This window comes from Cryptomeria japonica, chromosome 2 (assembly GCF_030272615.1).
Source record: "Cryptomeria japonica chromosome 2, Sugi_1.0, whole genome shotgun sequence".
NCBI classification, from domain to species: Eukaryota; Viridiplantae; Streptophyta; class Pinopsida; order Cupressales; family Cupressaceae; genus Cryptomeria; species Cryptomeria japonica.
Window position 1 is genome coordinate 210,446,505 of NC_081406.1, and position 17,797 is coordinate 210,464,301.

At 38.0% G+C, this 17,797-nt stretch overlaps 1 protein-coding gene across 3 annotated transcripts in view; it reads left to right on the forward strand.

The window, feature by feature from the left end:
* LOC131074955 (isoamylase 1, chloroplastic) overlaps positions 1-17,797 on the forward strand; it is a 195,445-nt gene that overhangs the window by 102,211 nt on the left and 75,437 nt on the right. For 2 of the 3 annotated variants that reach the window (XM_059216530.1, XM_058011701.2), the window contains 3 exons: positions 7,695-7,836; positions 7,920-8,027; positions 8,258-8,343. In XM_059216530.1, coding sequence (XP_059072513.1) covers positions 7,695-7,836; positions 7,920-8,027; positions 8,258-8,343 — 336 coding nt within the window. The remainder of the gene's footprint in view (positions 1-7,694; positions 7,837-7,919; positions 8,028-8,257; positions 8,344-17,797) is intronic. The other variant, XM_059216531.1, reaches the window with a different exon arrangement.

Below are 17,797 nucleotides of genomic sequence, written 5' to 3' on the forward strand. Positions count from 1 at the left end.
TTTTCTTCCCAACTCACTTTACTCCATTTTTTGCAAGTGAATGAAATGAAGGTCACTTTTAGGGATAGGAGATAATTAACAAAAAAAAACGGAACTGAAAAAACATTGCAAACTATTTTTTTTTTGTCTTTACTTTAGCTTGATGCCGGCCGAGTCTGGGGCTCGGGACTCGCCAAGTTTGGCAAGTTTGAGCCAAACTCGCCAACTCAGCGAGTTTGGCAAGTTTACTCGCCGGACTCGGACACTCGCCGAGCATGACTCGGACTCGGACTCGCCGAGTTCAAGCGAGTCCGGGTGAGTCCCGTTTCTTTATCTCCCATCCTATATAGTGGAGCTGCTGCTAAAAACACGAAATAATTGTAGAATCTCCAAAATCTTTTCTAATTGATGCAATCACCATTTGAGGATCCTTTTTCTATAAGAATCTGAATAATTATTAATTGGGGCCCACAAAGAACTTTTGGTAACTCATTCTAATATTAATACATCTGAATTCCTTTTGAAGTCCTCTTTCTTTAATTTTGATATCTGTGTCAGACAACAGACCCCTCCACGTGGTTCTCCTTCCTTTTAGTCTGCTTCAACATTGCCAGATAATAATAAAGGCTGCTCACTTGATATATATATATGTTTTCCTCCCTCCCTATATTCTGATCGTGGTAGAATTGCTGAAGTGCTGCTTTGTCTAAATCCCGAACTTGTTTACTTGTGCGATCTATCTTCTCCTGTGTCTCTCTCTTCTCCTTGGCACCCAATGACCCCTCTTAAACTCCTGATTGCCTGTAGTGCGGCTCCTTGAATGCTCCAATATAAAGTGATGAATGGCTATCGTCCATGCTGCCCAATTGATATATTCATATATATGGCTTTTTGGTAACGGTTTTACTCTCTCTGATATATGAGTTCCTTGTACCCACGTCCATGTATTTCTAACAGCGATATGTAACTATTTTCTAATGATGCCCCTCCTGGAATGAACATTCATCCTTCTAAATACCTTATGGACTGAATAGTTGTGTCTCTTCCAAGGAATGGACAAACCTTTCCCTTAGACGAATCTCTTCATGAATAATTGTTTATTATCTTAATCACTGTTAACTACTGTCTTAACAAGATTACTTTCATACTCTTCATCTTCATCATCCACGGTAATACAAGTATCGAGTACAAGAGTGCTGCTGTCTGCAACTTAATATTAATTCTGATTCATTGTTCATTACACTGTTTGTTATGGCCACATCTCCTAACCCGTCGAATAGCTGCAATATACTCCCGTCTGCAATCATCGCAATTCCACTACGAATGGTGGGCACGGGAAGTGTTTGAATGGGTGTAAGACATTTCGCAGTCTTCCCGTGTCTTGAAGACTACATTCTATGGTTCCTTGTTTCTTTTATACATGTATGCAAAGGCAGACATGTCAGATTTGTTCTGCCACTAGGTGTTTATTAATAGTTATTTAATAGTAATTAATATTGACTGCAAATTAATTTTTTTTTTAATAACTTATTATTATAAAGATAAATGGTATTAAATAATTTATTATAAAGGTAAATGGTTATTCATAATAAATTAAGGGATGATTATTGAGTACCAAATAAGTGTATTGATATTTAATTTAGTTTAATTTTTTTTGTTTATTCTTATGTATTTTAATTTTTATTATCATTATTATTATTAAATTATATTTCAACGTGGGGACATCACAAGTTGTCAAAAGAATAATAATTTAAAAGAAGGCTAATTTTAATTATTTAAAAAGGTCATAAAAATGAAATTTAAATTATAACCTTCGGAAAGTTCCATCATGTTATTAAAGGAATTGAGGAGAGGAAAGGACATTCTGAGTTTGATAATTTTCTCTTTTTGAAATTTGTGCCTATGGCCAAATTTCAACGACAAAACAAAAATCCCAATGATTGGCTGAAGCTAAAGATGAAAGCCTTGCACCTTCATCAGATGTGAATCCAGATTGGGTTTGCAATTGTGCTGAAATTTGGAGTGGCCACTATATTTTAGAAAATAATTTCCAGGTTTTGAATTTATACTCACCAAAATCTTGAATCGCAGCTTGGGAAGATTAAAACATAGGGCGTAGATGAAATTAATGTTCCTTAAGGGATCGTGACAACTAAGAAAAGCACTAAGCTTAGAGGAGTTGATTTTCTTGTAGAATATTTTTATTCTTTGTGTGAGGGTTTTTCTGTCCACATTACCCTGTTTGTGTATGGCTGGGCATGAGGTTTATTTTGGAAGCTATCCATTGTTGGCGTGGAACTTAATTGTTGCTGGACGTGGGAGATCATAATATTGCTGACAACTTTTGGGAGAGATGCAAAGACAAAAGAAACAAGGCTGCAAAATTAAGCAAGTTGTGGCATTTAATAATTCCATGTTGGGAGTTGAAGCTTTCTCAAAGGTGGACATGTGATTCATGATAGTACGTAGCCACCACTTGTGAACACAATATACATGCTAATTTTTTGTTGCAGCTTTAGCAGGACAAAAGACGAGAGTCGTGGAATTTGTGCGGCCCTTCATGCTGGCTGCCACACTTAAAACAAGAATATCACTTTTGAAAAGGAGAACTACAGCAAATAATCCAAGCTAAGTGGGATGTGAAACCATGGGAAAGGTGTGAAAGTAGACAAATGATCCAATTGCTACCACAGGATATGTACACTCACCAGCCTTGAATTTCTACATCTGCATATTATTGTGGTCCCACCAACTAGGTTAGGCATTAAGGCAAAATAAATGATGTATGTTGCATAAATAATGATGATAAATAAATTCTGGTTGCAGCTATGATTGCGGAAATTCTTATGACTATTAATTTTATTTGAAATTGTACATCATTGCAAGTATCGTTAAATTGTCAAGCGTTTATCTTTAATATCCAAATATTTTCCCAATAAACAAGTCAGAAATATCCTACGTTGACTTGTATGCAAAGCGATTTACAAAATATTTGTAAGCTGAGAATTGGTAAGCTGCAAGTTTGGAACAATTTCAGAAAGCTGAACTATAACACAGTCAATTCTCCTTTCGTGGTTGTGTTTCCACTTCGTGCATGTATGTCTCTAGGTTTTGCATATAGTTTTACTCTTTAGTCTACAGAACAAATCTAGTTTCTACTATGCTCAAGAATGTCCATATTTCTGCTCAGGTATAGAGGTTCTAATGCTAGCAAAGGTTGAGGAGTTGGTCTCTTTAGCACCATATTTCTAACTGTGTTTCCATCACTCTTGTTTTTATATCTGTATTATTTACACCTTACAATGTTTTACCATATATGTCACTCCATTTCTTGAGGAAACCATTCAGGTTTGTGTAGTAGTCTATGCTTCATTTTTTGCATTCATGTTTCCTAGGCCAGTTGCAACTTCAATGGAATTTCTATAGTTTTTATGTTTTGGTCAAAGCCCTGTTTAGCACAGGTTAGGAGTATGCTTGTTAGTGTAAACCAATCAGATTGGAAACTTTTCTATTGCATATGCTTTTAATTTTATATATTCCTTTCAATAAGTCTATTTTGTTTATATACTAAGAACATTGTATTCCATGGAAGTACTTCATGTTAATTCTCATGTGAAATCTTAATTCAAGTCTAATGTTATGTGTTAAGCTTATTTAATGTCTAAGGTGAACACTTTATCAATGTTATAATATGAATATTTGAAATTTCTGTACTTTTTTAAACATTTCCCTATTTTTTAATAGCCCTCCCATACCACCACCTAAAAAATGGCCAAAAAGTACCCCATACTGGAAACATGCCCCACCGTCTCTTGCCATTCCCATCCATGAAAATTGGGGGAGCATAGCTAGGTATCATTCTTATATATCCATTTCGGAAACAAAATGGGTTGCTCAATTGTTTTAAAATTTTTCAGCCATTGGAGGATCTTCATGCAAAGTGATTTCGTGTCTGTTCCTCAAATAGTAAAGATACTGTTGATGCATGTTTTGTGACACTTTCTAACACAAAATAAAATACTAACTATTCTATTCTCTCTTGAACAAGGAAACCTCAAATGCTAAACAATGTGATCAATTAAGGTAACCCTGAGGTCCTATTGTCAAATGGACAGACTTAGTGAAATGATGTGATTTGCTGTTCTCCCAAAGGGACTTACGCTTTACACTTCTACAAAGCAGCTGGAACTTGAACATCCGATATAGCAATTTAGGTGAAGCTTTCTTCCTAAAATAACTTGAACTATTCAAACAAAACAACAAAATGATAAGGGTTAAAGGAACTAAGATAAGATCCTAAAGACAATGATGATAATGGATAGTGCTTTAGATAGACGGATTGCTTAAATCAGGATTTGCTTTACCATGATAACAACAACTACACAAAATTGATGCAATCTCCAAAGGTAGTGAAAGATTTTCATATCGCAAACATCCATCCAAATACCCAATGATGGTGCAATCCAAATGAACATCCACAATCAAACCATTGCCAAAATGAGGTTTAGGCTAACCATGCACTGCAATTTGCAATCAACAAACTACAAATGGTATGAACCAAGGAATTCATCAAATATCCTCACATATCTCCATTAAAATCGATGAACTTCAACTAAAACTTGTTAAGTAGAAACCATGCAAAATGTAGAAACATCACACAAAGATCCACCGTATCTTCAATGAAAATTATGTATTGATTCCAACATATTCTTAACAACAATTTGTAATCTCCTCCTCCTCCTACTACTAATACTTATATTATTATTAACCCTTACAAATGAAAAGGCCAAGCCTTTTATAGACTTTGAGTTACAAACCAAGGGCCCAAATTGATTCTATATCAATGGCCAAGATTAAACAATGAAACCTTAAGGTGGAGTTAGTTATAACTAACACCATTTACAATGTTTCTGACCAATGAGAAAATTAAACAACTTTGAATGCACGTCCTTTTAGGAAAAGGACCAATGAAAAATGAGCTGTAACATCATATTAAATGTTATCCCACATGCCAATTTCCTTCTTTGTAGGAGTCAGGTTCGATGAATTTGGACATGTTGACCTTGGATTATTTGATCGGTTGAGATGAGTAGAGGCCACCTCAGCTCTTATACGCCTTATGAACTTTCTTCTTCTTCATCTAGCTTTTCTGTTTCAACACCACTTCTTTATCATCATAAAGAAGTATCATCCTTCATATCTCCATCAGATGAGTTTCTAACTTTGATTAACTCTTTTCAAAATTCTCTCCTTTATCTTTCCTTTCACATTTCATCTTCATCTTTACCATCCTCCTTGATGCCTTTGGTCTTCTCATCCTTAGCAAATTTCTTGACTTCATATCATCTTGCCTTCCAAGTTTTTCCCACCCACCTCTTCAATATCTTGGACCTTGACTTCCTTGTTGTAGTTGTATCCTCCATGTTGTTGAGTCCTTTTCCATCCGCCTTCTTGCATCAATCCTGAAAATAGAGAAAGTTTTTTGGATTACAATTACCAAAATCAATTCTTAAATAAAATTCAAGAAAATTGTGATAATAAAATGAAAGTTTTAGACCTTGCATAATCAATTCATGTTGAAGAACTTTGAAAGAAAATTCATGACAATCAGTCCTCAAAGAAAGTTGTTAAGACATTTTATCTTAAAATAACCTTAATAATCCACAAAAAATGCTTTACAAACCCCTTTCAAACCCTTGATCCTCACTCCATTACATGAAATTTCTGGAGAATCGAAGCTTGATGACTTTTGATTTTACTTCAATGATCTGAATTGGCACCTTTAACCTTAGGATTTTCTGGAAATGATGTTTCGAATTTGGAGAATGCTTAAATTAATGGAGAATTTCACTCAAGTCTGAATGTGAACACTGATTTTCCTTAAAGGAATCGCTTCCCTTTACCTCTATCTTGTTTCTTGGACAAAATCCACCACCTTCTCACTTCACACTTTGCTTGGAATCCGATATCCTTGCCCAAATTCGCTTCTTGTCTGCTGGAATTCACTTGTTTGTTTCATACCCGACTTTTTGTTTAAATTCACATTTCTCTCTGCTATTGAATTACTGACTTATGCCCCAATTCACTTGTATCTCTGCTATGGAATTTGCTTTGAATTGTTTTGAATGATGTGAACGACGATTCCCCTATCTCACATATATAGGTATTCAAAGGTAACAATTTGGTTTTTGACAAAGGGGGTCGGCTATGCAAGAATAACATTGTTTCCAATCTCCAAATCTCCCTTGCTTCAGGTCGGCCTCAACCCTTTAGGCCTTTGCATTTTAGACCGAATTTCATGTGTTCCAATCAGGTCGACCTTCCTCATTGCAAATAAAAATCAATTTTTGGAGCGAATTTGTGTTTTCTTTCTAGGTTTTCCCTCTTCTTGATCAGATTTATCTTGTTTTAAAAGGCTATAAATATAAGGTTGAGTGCTCACATTTTCAAAGTGGATTTTTGACTTGAATGTGGATTAATTCCATGTGAATTCTGCCCTAGGTCTGGACTTTCCAGTGGATTTCTGCCCTAGACAAGGATTCTTGGGCGGAAATTGCACTTAGACAAGGATTTTGTGGCAGGATTTCACCCTCGCCTTGGATTTCTAGGTGGGATTTGAGCATGGACAAGTATTCTTGAGTGGGATTTCTCCTTGGACATGGATTTCCCATTTCTTTTTATGGAAAAAATTCTTCTTTCATTTTCATTCCTTATCCAATCCCTAGATCTTCATTTAAAACCTTGGAATTTTCCCTCCATTCTTTCATTTTCCTTGATAACTTTTCAACTTTTCCTTGACAGCTTTGACAACTTTTCCTTGAGAACTACGACAACTCTGACAACTTTTCAAAATTCCATGCAAAAACAAGTGAATTTCCTCATGATTTTGGCTCTCCATTTCCAATTTGAAGATCACTCATTCACGCACTTTCAAACTTTTTTTTCCATTCTTGTCAAGGTCAGAAATCCGACCTTGACAAGGAATTTTTTTCTTTCTACCTCTTCTCATTGATTCCTTGTTCATGGATTCTTTTGTTTTTTTTGGATCAATTGCACATTCCTTGTTCAAATCTTAGATTTTTCCTAGTTTCTTTAAGGATTGATTATTCATTCCTCATCCTAGACTTGGAATTCTTGACTTGACTTACCCATTCCTGACTTGAACATACCTTCTCCAAGGATGAACCTTTGCAGTCTAAGGTGATTCACTCATCAAGGATTGATCAATGTTTTCCCCTAGATTGACAAGACATTAAAACCCTCCTAAAGGCTAAGAGACCAAAACTACTGCTAGGCTAAGCAAAACTAAGCTAACAAGCTAAAAAAGGAGGGGTCACCATTTGCAATGGGGATGTGTTGCAACAGATACTATTAGTTAAAATACCATTGCCATATTTTTGTACAACACAGTTATCACCCAACATGTAGCTGCATTTGTTGGGATGATTTTTATGAACTTTGGACCACTAATGTATATGCTTTTAGATTGGAGTTAATTGAACCAACAATTATAAGTTTTTAATGGGACTTCACATGTAGCTAGTTTTTGTTCATTCAAATGAAAAGGAAGCCCAAGATATTGTAGATTTCTTGTCATTAAATTTGCTTTATTTAAACATGGTAAAATTTGTAACTGATTGTCTAGCATTACATTACCTATGGTCATGTGTCATGTTTTCATGTGATTGATTTTTTTCTTGATCAATTGCCTTCAGGATGAATTTTTGGGGGTATTCAACTATCAACTTTTTTTCTCCAATGATCCGATATGCTGCCTCAGGTGTAAAGAATTGTGGACGTGATGCAATTAAAGAGTTCAAAATGCTTGTTAGAGAAGCACACAAGCATGGGATTGAGGTGGGTACTTCTGCATCATATCCTTGTTTCTTAGCATGTTCTCTTATGCTTTATCTTACTTTTGTATTTGTTACCTTCGATAGGTGTTCATGGACATAGTATTCAACCATACTGCAGAAGGAAATGATATGGGTCCAATATTATCTTTTAGAGGCCTGGATAATAGTGTCTATTACATGCTTGCACCTAGGGTAAGTTAATGTATTTTTGTCACATAAAAAAAAGTATATATTAAGCCTCAAAAAGTTTATGTTGAATTGCAGCTTTCAAGCCTGTCTTTAGTACTTTGTGGATTTTTGTTCTCGTTTTTTTTTCACTTACTATTGCTTTGTAAATTCTTTTGGTTACATATTTCAGGGCAAGAAATGGGCTTAAAAGTTTGTTCATCTTGTAACTTACCAGTATGGAAATTGATGTGCAGGGCGAGTTCTATAATTATTCTGGCTGTGGCAACACATTCAATTGCAATCATCCCATAGTTCGCCGCTTTATAGTGGATTGCCTCAGGTGCCCAAGAACTGATGACCCTTGGGTACGCTTTTGGATATTAGTTAGAATGTTTGCATGAAAATTAGTCACAAAATCATAGAACGTATTCATCTAGAGGTGCAGCTATGCATCCTGCTCGCATGTGTTTATCTCCATCTAGAGGTTTTTGAACTACAATTTAAATATCTTTTGCTGAATTAGTGACTTCTCTTTGTTTTTTTTGAGCTGACACTTATATATCCTTATTTTTCTATAGAAAATTCTAACATAGGGACTAGACAATATAGAAGAAAGGAAAGGGCTCTCTAGAGAGGAGTTTGATAGTTGACAAAATTTCCGTCTTTTCCCCCTCATGTCTCCTTTTCTCTTTGGCCTTATTTTGCTTTTCTCTTTTAAAAATTGAATTTCTTCCTTGTATCTTTCTTTAGTCATTTCATTTTTGTATTCGTAGATATATTATGTTGTATTCTTTATCAACATAAATTTGTTAAGGTGATAGATTTATGGGATTGAGGAATCAATGAAGGATTAACGAGATATTTATATGTTTATTCACATTTCACCTTACATTTCTCCAATGTACATTCTTTGTTGTTTATTATTTTACTTTTGATATGACAGAAATATTTTAATTCCATTGTGATTATGTTGAATAATCTATTTTGCTTTGTTGTGACTGTCAGATAATTTATGTTAGTCAGCTGTGACAGTGCAGATAAGCAATGTTAGTATTCTTAGCCTTCAGCCTGTCATTAATAATAAGTTGTATTCAAATAAAGAAAGATACATTACAACTAAATCATTGAAAATGGAGTCAGTCACTTTTCTGAAGTGCAATGTCGTATATATACAACATCCAATTTCTGGTTTATAACCACTAGTTGGGTGTTACACTTAATCAATTAATATGACAACTCTTAACACATTATATAGTAACATGTCCCGTTAAGTTTTATTTCCACTTTTGCAACTCCCTTAATGGCCATTTAGATAATCCTTCTCTATAACATATTTTATCAGGGCATATAAAGATATGATTATCTCACTCAATTTCTTCAAAGAGTTTATATGATTTTGATGCCAAGAGGTATTTGATGAAGATTTCTAGAATTCGGACTTTATTTTTGGGAACAAATTAGATAAGAAATCAGAAATCGAAATCACATCCATACATAACTTAAAAGATGCATATAGAATTGTGGTAGAATTTTATTTAATTTGAACATTCTCTACATGGCAATCCATCAAAAGTGTTGAGTAAATGCCTTTCTCCTTCATCTAACTCTATGTATGTCATATAATGAATATGCCTTGAAGTGAATTGGATTAAGAAATCAACATGATGAAGATGAGTGATGAAGATCAATCCATGACTTGCTAAAATCCATGCCTCAAGCATGAAGATGGCAAGGTTGATCCATGAAGTGAAGAATAAACGATGAACTTACTTGATCCTTGACTTGGAGAATGAGGATCAACAATATGATGAAGGTGAAGTAATTGACTAGGTGTTGGAATTGGTGAGCTTCAATGATGATGATGATGACTATCCTCCACTTGCAAGAATCCACACCCCTCCAAAATCCACGAACTAGAGAAATCCACGACTTGGAGGTGGATGTGAGCAAGTTTAACCTTGAATTGACAAATTCGACAACTTGATAAAGGTAAGTACAACATCATGTTGTTTGATCTAGTAGGCAACTGAGTATGATAAAGGGGTGAAGCGACCAAAGCAATCAATGACTTGAATGAAGCAAAGTTAATTATCCTTGGGTGGAGTAAATCCATGACCCACCAAAATCCACGACACACCAAAATCCGTGCCCGTCAAGAATCCACGCCCTTCAAAAATCCATGACCAAGGGTTAGGTGGCAACTTGTTTGAGAGGTAGCACTAATGCAAGCACAAGTCGACCTTTGAAGATGACTGTTTTAATTAAAATTTGAAAAAGGAAGCATGTCAGCCTTACATTGGAAGTTGAAACATTGCAATGCATTGAATATCAAGAATCAGCTTCATAGAAAGTTGAATCACCAAGGGTCAGTTCTATTGGATGTACTGCCTATATATGATGGATTGAGCATTTCATTTGCTCAACCATCCCAGTGATTTTTTTCTTCAATCAGCGACTTTCATCAGCATAAGGGAGACTTTGAGCAGCGACTTCATCAACTCAAGTGAATTTCCTTCTTCAATAAGCAGCAGATTTCCTCAAATCAGCAAATTTAGCCATCATAAGTCTGAAGTGAGTTCATCACCTCAATTTGAAGGTGAATCCTATCAGCTAGCAGACCTGAAGTATCAAAGAGAGGTCAAATTCCAGCAGTTCCAGCAAATTCTGTATTTTAGCAACGATTTTTTATCAACATCACAGAAAGAGAGTTCAGCGAAATCAATACTAGCAATCAGCATCTAAGCGAATTCCACCTACATTGTAGATGATTTTTTTGAGCATCAACATCATTTGATTATCATTCATGGCTCATACCAGGTTTGTGTAGACGACAAATATTCGGCTAGTAATAAATAATACTTTGTTTGTGTTTTGTTAATAATGGCAGTGTAATTAGTTCCCGAGAGTTGTGTCAGTTGCCAACGGTTGGCAGTCTTAACCAACTGTCCGGTACTATTTATATTGTTGTTGTATCAGGAATAGGGGGATTGCTGATGTATAGACACTTACACTTGATAATAAATGAATATCATTCTGCCATTTTCTGTGCTGAACATCTTTTGCTATTTGTTTTGTTAGATCTCTATGCTCTGTTTATTTCTTGTAAGTTAAAGCTGTTCCATTCGAGAGTAAACATTTGGCGTTGTTGTCTTAAAAGAAAGCCTTGAGTGATTCATGTCTGTAGACCCCAATAAAGGTGAGAAGAGGCCACAGGGTGGTCAAGACCAAGCGATTAGGTGATTTGTTGACTCTCGGTCGGAGGGAGCAGAAGGACGAGTTAGAGCTTGGAAGTACCTAGAATGTTTGGACGCTGGAGGTGGATGTGTAGAGGATGCACACGTTGCCGAGAGTGCAAGGATAGCACCGAAACATAGTGGTCGGAATAGTCCACCTAGGTCCGACACACCTAGAAGTACTTGGAGTGTTGGGGATGCTGGGGGTGGACGTGTAGAGGATGCGCATGTGGCCAAGAGTGCAAGGAAAGCACTAGAATGTAGTGGTCAGAATAGTACACCCAGGTTCGACACACCTGGAAGTACCCGGAGTGTTGGGGACGTTGGAGGTGGATGTGTAGAGGACACACACATGGTTGAGAGTACAGTGAAAGCACTAGAATGTAGCGACAGAACAGTCATCCCAGGTCTGGCACACAAAGGAGTAAGTAGGCGAGAAACCAATTTGCATGAACTTGCCCCTTGTTGAGAAACCAAGAATAGGGGGGCCTGAGCCAAAGACTCCAGGGAGGAGAGTATAGAAAGGAGGAAGGTGACCAAGGTGTAGAAGACGCAAAAGGTGGACATGTAGAGAGTTCGTGCATGGCCGAGAGTGCAAGAGAGGCATAGGAACGCGGGCAAGAGCAAGACGGTCCAATCTGGTTGAATACACACGGTACCTTCGGAGTGAAAACAATGATGAACACCTAGGAGAAGCAAAAACTCCCTAAATTTATAGGGGACGGATTGGAGGATCCCATATGCCATTGCAAGACCTACATAACAATATGGGAGACGAATGGTCATGACGACTATGAATACTGGTTGAAGGCATTCCTTGCCACTCTACGGGGAATTGCCATTGACTGGTATATAGACCTAGCGGCTCAATACAAAGCATTGTGGAACGAATTGAAGAAGGCATTTCAGGAAGAGTTTGAATTGCTGAGAGACGACAATGAAATTGTTGCAGAAATTTACAACACTACGCAAGGGAAGAACGAGAACGTGCTAGCATACAATTGTAGGCTCAAATAACTGCTAAACAAGATGGAGAACCAGCCAACCGATGGGTTGAAGAAGAGGTTGTTCACTGAGGGATTGATCCCCTCACTATGCAAGAAGATGAAAGTAGTGCCTCCATCCTTGTACGACGATGCTCTCAATCGGGTGATGGACATCGAGAGTGAAACCAAAAGATCCTCCTGAGGGAAGAGGAAGACCGATGATGACGAGAGCACTGAAGGTAGTAGTGATGAAGAGTCCAAAACCGTACAAGCCCTTTGACTAGATATGTTGAGAATGATGAAAGAATTGAAGGCCAAGAAAGGAACCATTAAACAATGTAATGAACTATGGTGTACTGAGTGAAAAATTGAGGGGCACAAGAAAGGTAATTGTCTTAGAAATACGTTCTGTGAGATTTGCCAGATTCCGAGTCATTGAATCAAGGAGCGCCCATACAATTTGAAGATGAGAAGGACATAAGTACTCTTCACACAGGGAGAGTGTATTCCATCGAAACCACAAAATGCATTGCCAAGGCGAAATCAAATATAGTACGACATCATACAATGCCGTCAATGTAGCGAATGGGGACACTTTGTGAGAGAGTGCCAGGACAAGAAATACAATGTACAATTATTGTGCAAATGGTGTGGACCAGGTGATCATGAAGACACCAACTGCTCGAAGAAGAAGGGTATTAATTGCTAGATGTGGAGGAACAAGACGATGTAGTTTTGGCAATCACGAGAGCACAGACAAAGAAGGCAATGTACTCGAACCCTTGTATAGAGAAGGAATGACTTTGAGAAGCTAGAGTAGAAGTAGAGCAAGTGTTAGCAAAGGAACGAGTAACCTCCAATGGAATTGCAAGTATGTCATTCTGAGAGTTAGAGAAGAACATAGTTCGGCAGGTGCTACAAACAACCATATCCATCAAGGTGACAAACCTTCTTCAGACCATGCCACAACTGAGAGTGGCAATTACCATCACGGTCAATGACGACACAGTTAGGCAAAAACAATTTTAACCACAAGAGGAACCGATAGGAAAACCACCACATGAAGGGAACAAGGGCAGTGATCCAATGTTGTTGACGATGAACATCGGGAGGAAACAGATGATCGCAGAGATGGAAATAATGGGGAAGAAGTTGACCAACACCATCATTGATGGAGGCTCGGGAACAAATGTAATGCCGAAAGATACTTGGAATTGCCTTGGAAGACCAATTCTCTGGCCACTGACCTTCCACTTGGTAGGTGTTGACCAACACGACATCGAGCCGTTGGGAACATTGATAGTAGAAAAAGTAATGATTAGGACACAACAATTTTTCTTGGACTTCGTAGTCATCCCCTTGTAGAAGAAGGCGTACAATGCACTCCTTGGGAGGGGATGGTTGATTATAGCCAAGGTGAATCATAATTTGAAGTAGAACACACCCTTGATTGAGAGTGATGGGAGGAAGTACGTTATCGACTTGAGGAACCAGGTAGTGAATAAAGAACTGGCGTACTCCGATTCATAGTCTAAGGGTGGAGAGTTAGGTATGGATGAAGGGAGGAAAGGCATGGAACCCAACGATGAAGGGGTGCTCGAGTTGGAAGACTGCTCTGAAGATGAGAGGAGTTCCCTGAATGAACTATTCCATTGGCAAATGGAGGACTACGAGGTATTTTCGCCAACGTGTAATTTTCTTGAAGCTACAATGCTTGGCGAAGAGGAATCGATGAAAGTGTGTAAAGCTATGGATGATGCATGTGATAGTACAAAGATGGAAAATGGAATGACAAAGAAAAGGGAATCGAAGAAAATTAAAAACTCAAGAAGGCAAAATATGGAGTTAGCCAATGAGAATTTTTAAAAAAATGGAGGCATTAAACTGGTACAACACCCAACACTGGTACAACACTCAATACTTAGTGCACGACCTTCAAGGAGTTCTATAGCATGGCAACAAAGTCTTCATTTCGTACCACAACATTTTGCAGAGCCCATTCAACAATCTTGGGATGACACTTTAAGATTTTGGCAATTGCATTCAAAGGTATGACATATTGAACAACATTCCTAGACCTGCACTTCGTACGACAAGGATCCAAGACTGTACGCCACAAACTCAAGCAACCTTGCCACTTTGTACGGAGGAAGGGACATTAGCGCATAGTAGAACATTATATGTTATGAGGAGTAGATTGAAAGGCCGTACGACAAGAAGAGAAGTAAATTGTACAAGTAAAGGAGGAAGTCGTATGACAAGAAGAGAAGTAAAATGTACAAGGAAAGGTGGAAGCCGTATGGGCAAGGACACAAGAACTATGCATGAAGTCCGTACACCGTACAAAGAGTACAAAGATTGGCCATGAGGCTATTTCCATACATCGTATGGAAGGCTGGAAGTCATCGTGCAAGGAGCAGGTCATTCACCGTACGTGCACAACAACTGTAGGGAATCACGGGCGATTGGAGAGTGCTTCATTTGTATGAAACTGCAGATAGACGTCGAAGTCTATATTCGTATGCTGTACGAGAAGAGAAGTTTGGACGGGTTGAGCCGTACAAGGAGTTTTAATGGCATCCGAAGAAGCCTGTATGGTGGCGGGAAGAAACAAATCCGTACGACAATTGAAGAGGCTTGTACAGTGTTTGGAGGAAACAAGGGACACAACACCTTGTCAAGCTATATGAGGAGGAAGGAGTTATGCCATATGAGAGTGAGCCGTACAACCAAGGAAGACTTATGTCGGACAAGGGGAAGTCAGGTAAAACTAAAGCAACCTCTAGTACAACCATCAATTTATTTGGCAGTAAACAGTCTGATTTCTAAGATTTTCGAAGCATTTTATTAAAAATCTAGCCTAACTGTAGGTAGGCGCATGTTCAAATCAGAGTTCTTAAGGGTTTTAGATTGTTAAATTCCTTCATGATTATTTATTTTCAAGCCCTTAACTAATGAATTCTGATCTTAATTTAATATTATTGCATTTACATGATCATTAGCAAAGCAAAATATCAGTCTAATAGAGGGTAGTGTTTGAATTGAAGCTGAAGTTATAGCAATTCATTAGACTTTATGATTATTTTTCAAAATTTTCAACGGTGAATTGTATCTTTGCTAGTGATTTTCAAGCCCTTGCACCTCAATAGCTATCTAAAAACCCTGACCTAGACAACTCTTACAGGTAAAAGATGGCATCCCCAAAGACTAGAGGAGTTTCAAGGCAAAGTCTCATCAAGGAAGATTCAAAAGGAGTGCTATCGGAGTTGAGGATCATGTCACTTTGGGCTAATGTTGGAGATACCAACCTAGGCAAGTTCAACACGAAAAAGTTCTAGGGACCTCTCTATAAGAACAAACCCTCTGGAGTATCAAAGAAGATGCTTGGGAATGGAATTGTGCAAGCAACTGGCTTTGCTTGAGCAATTCAATGCAATGAGTTGATAGTGGAATGTGCCAAGCACTACAATGTCGATAGAAGAGAAATAGTGGCACCTGACGACAAGGTCCTAGCATACTTATCAGAGGCCGCCATCAATGAGGCAATCAACATACCTAATCACAAGAACATGATATACAAGAATAAGGAAGGAGCACAAATTATGTATGATGACGACCTTGAGAAATGCTTGGGCATCATCAATAGATATTGGATATCAAAGACTAGGTTTCATCCTTCCAAGGTGCTTAATAAGCTCCATTGAGTGACTTCAAGGAGGAATATGGCGACCTGGTCACATTGCCCAACCGAATCATTGGAAATCCTCAAGCCTCTTCTTTTGAGACTTGGATGTTTTACTATGTGGACGCAATGACAACTGATGAAGAGATGGTGAATTGGGCAGGGATCATAAGCAACAATATTGATTCGTAGTTGAGGAGACTAGAGTGCACCAATCAATTCTACATGAGTTCTTACGTAGTCTACTCACTTGCAAGAGCTTATTTATATAAAGTATTGACATATAGAAGTCCAGTTGGAAGTGGAGGAGAGATAAGAGTGTGTGAGTGCTACCCACAACTGCACTTCCACAACAAGGCACACTTCAGGAGAGTGAATGATGCCTTCTCCATGCACATAGTCAGGACATTGCAAGGTGGCATCCATCAGAGGTTGTCCTCGCAAGTGAAGGAATTAGTGAATAAGTATGGAGCCTGGTTCATACAATATCCCAAGTTCACCTACATAAGAGTTCAAGGATGCTCATCACCACCATATAAGCTTCGAAGGTATCCTACGGATAAGATGGTATTGTTGGAACTCTTGAGGCAATTGGTTACTTATGATAAGATTCTAAAGAATAGACATTAAGTTGGAATCTCCTTTGCCATTTCAATTGGACACTTAGTGGAAGTATGGTCATCAATACAAGCGGTTGAGAAGTCAGAAGAAGAGATGAAGTTCTATCCCCTTGTTATCTGTCCTCCACAAAACAACTTTGATCCTATGATAACATAAGGAGGATCAATGGAAGCAGGCACAAGCACATGCCACACCTTGAGGACTATTAGATGAATGCCAAGGATGACTTTGAGGTCAGAAGGAAGATGTTCTCCACGCTACCTATTGAGATCATAAGGACTTGTAGAGTGTTCCCTATCCCTGATCAAGTATAGGATGATGGAAGGCGCTTCTAGCGTGCCTATGAGCAAGAAAAGGATAAGGATATACAAGTTGATTGGAATGACATTGAGATCGCAGAATTAGAAGAGTTAATGAGATCTGTCATGGCAAACACGCAAAGGTGGGCAAATGCTCAAACCAACAAATTGAGGGATCATAATGCACAATTAACATATGATATGATGGGAGATCCGGATTCATTTGATGAGAAGAGACCGAGAGCATTAGCAGGAGTGATAATGCCACCCAAACATCTCAACCTAAGGGTTCCAAGAGAAAGGAGAGTAACAAAGAAGGATCAAGACAAAAGAGGCAGAGGACAAGTTCAAGTCATCCTTCCACCAGCACCTCATCCATACATGAGGTCACAATGAACTGAGTGTCCATCAATGCAGGTCAATCACTCAAGAGAGGCGTAGATCAAGGCATGAATGAGTCCTTGGAATCTACTATACAAGATAATAGAGGTGAAAGAGCAGATAAGGAAAAGCAACCTCAAACATAGGATCCTCCAACAGTGCAAGAGCAAGTTGTAGATAACACAGCCGCAGTGGATGAATATGTTGAGATCATGGATGGAGATGATAATGAGGACAAAAACTGTCCACCCCGGGAAAATCAGTTGCCCAAGGAATTGGAAGTAGAGAAAGAACTATCCACTATCTCAACATGGCTTAAAGAAATAGTGACTAGGGAAGTGATAGTAGCAGAAGAAGATACAGCAGATGATTTAGATAGCTTCTTAGAAAGAATTGGTAAGATGCCTGAGAAGAAGAAAGCTACTAAGCTCTCTAAGATCACAAGAGATAATACAGGGTCCTAGACTATACAAATAGCTACTCCAAGAGTGGACAAGCGAGAAGATCAGATCACTACTGATGACTATGACTTAACAACTATTGAGCTAGGTCTTGCTATCTCTGAACAAGAGTTGGAAGAGTTGAATGATTC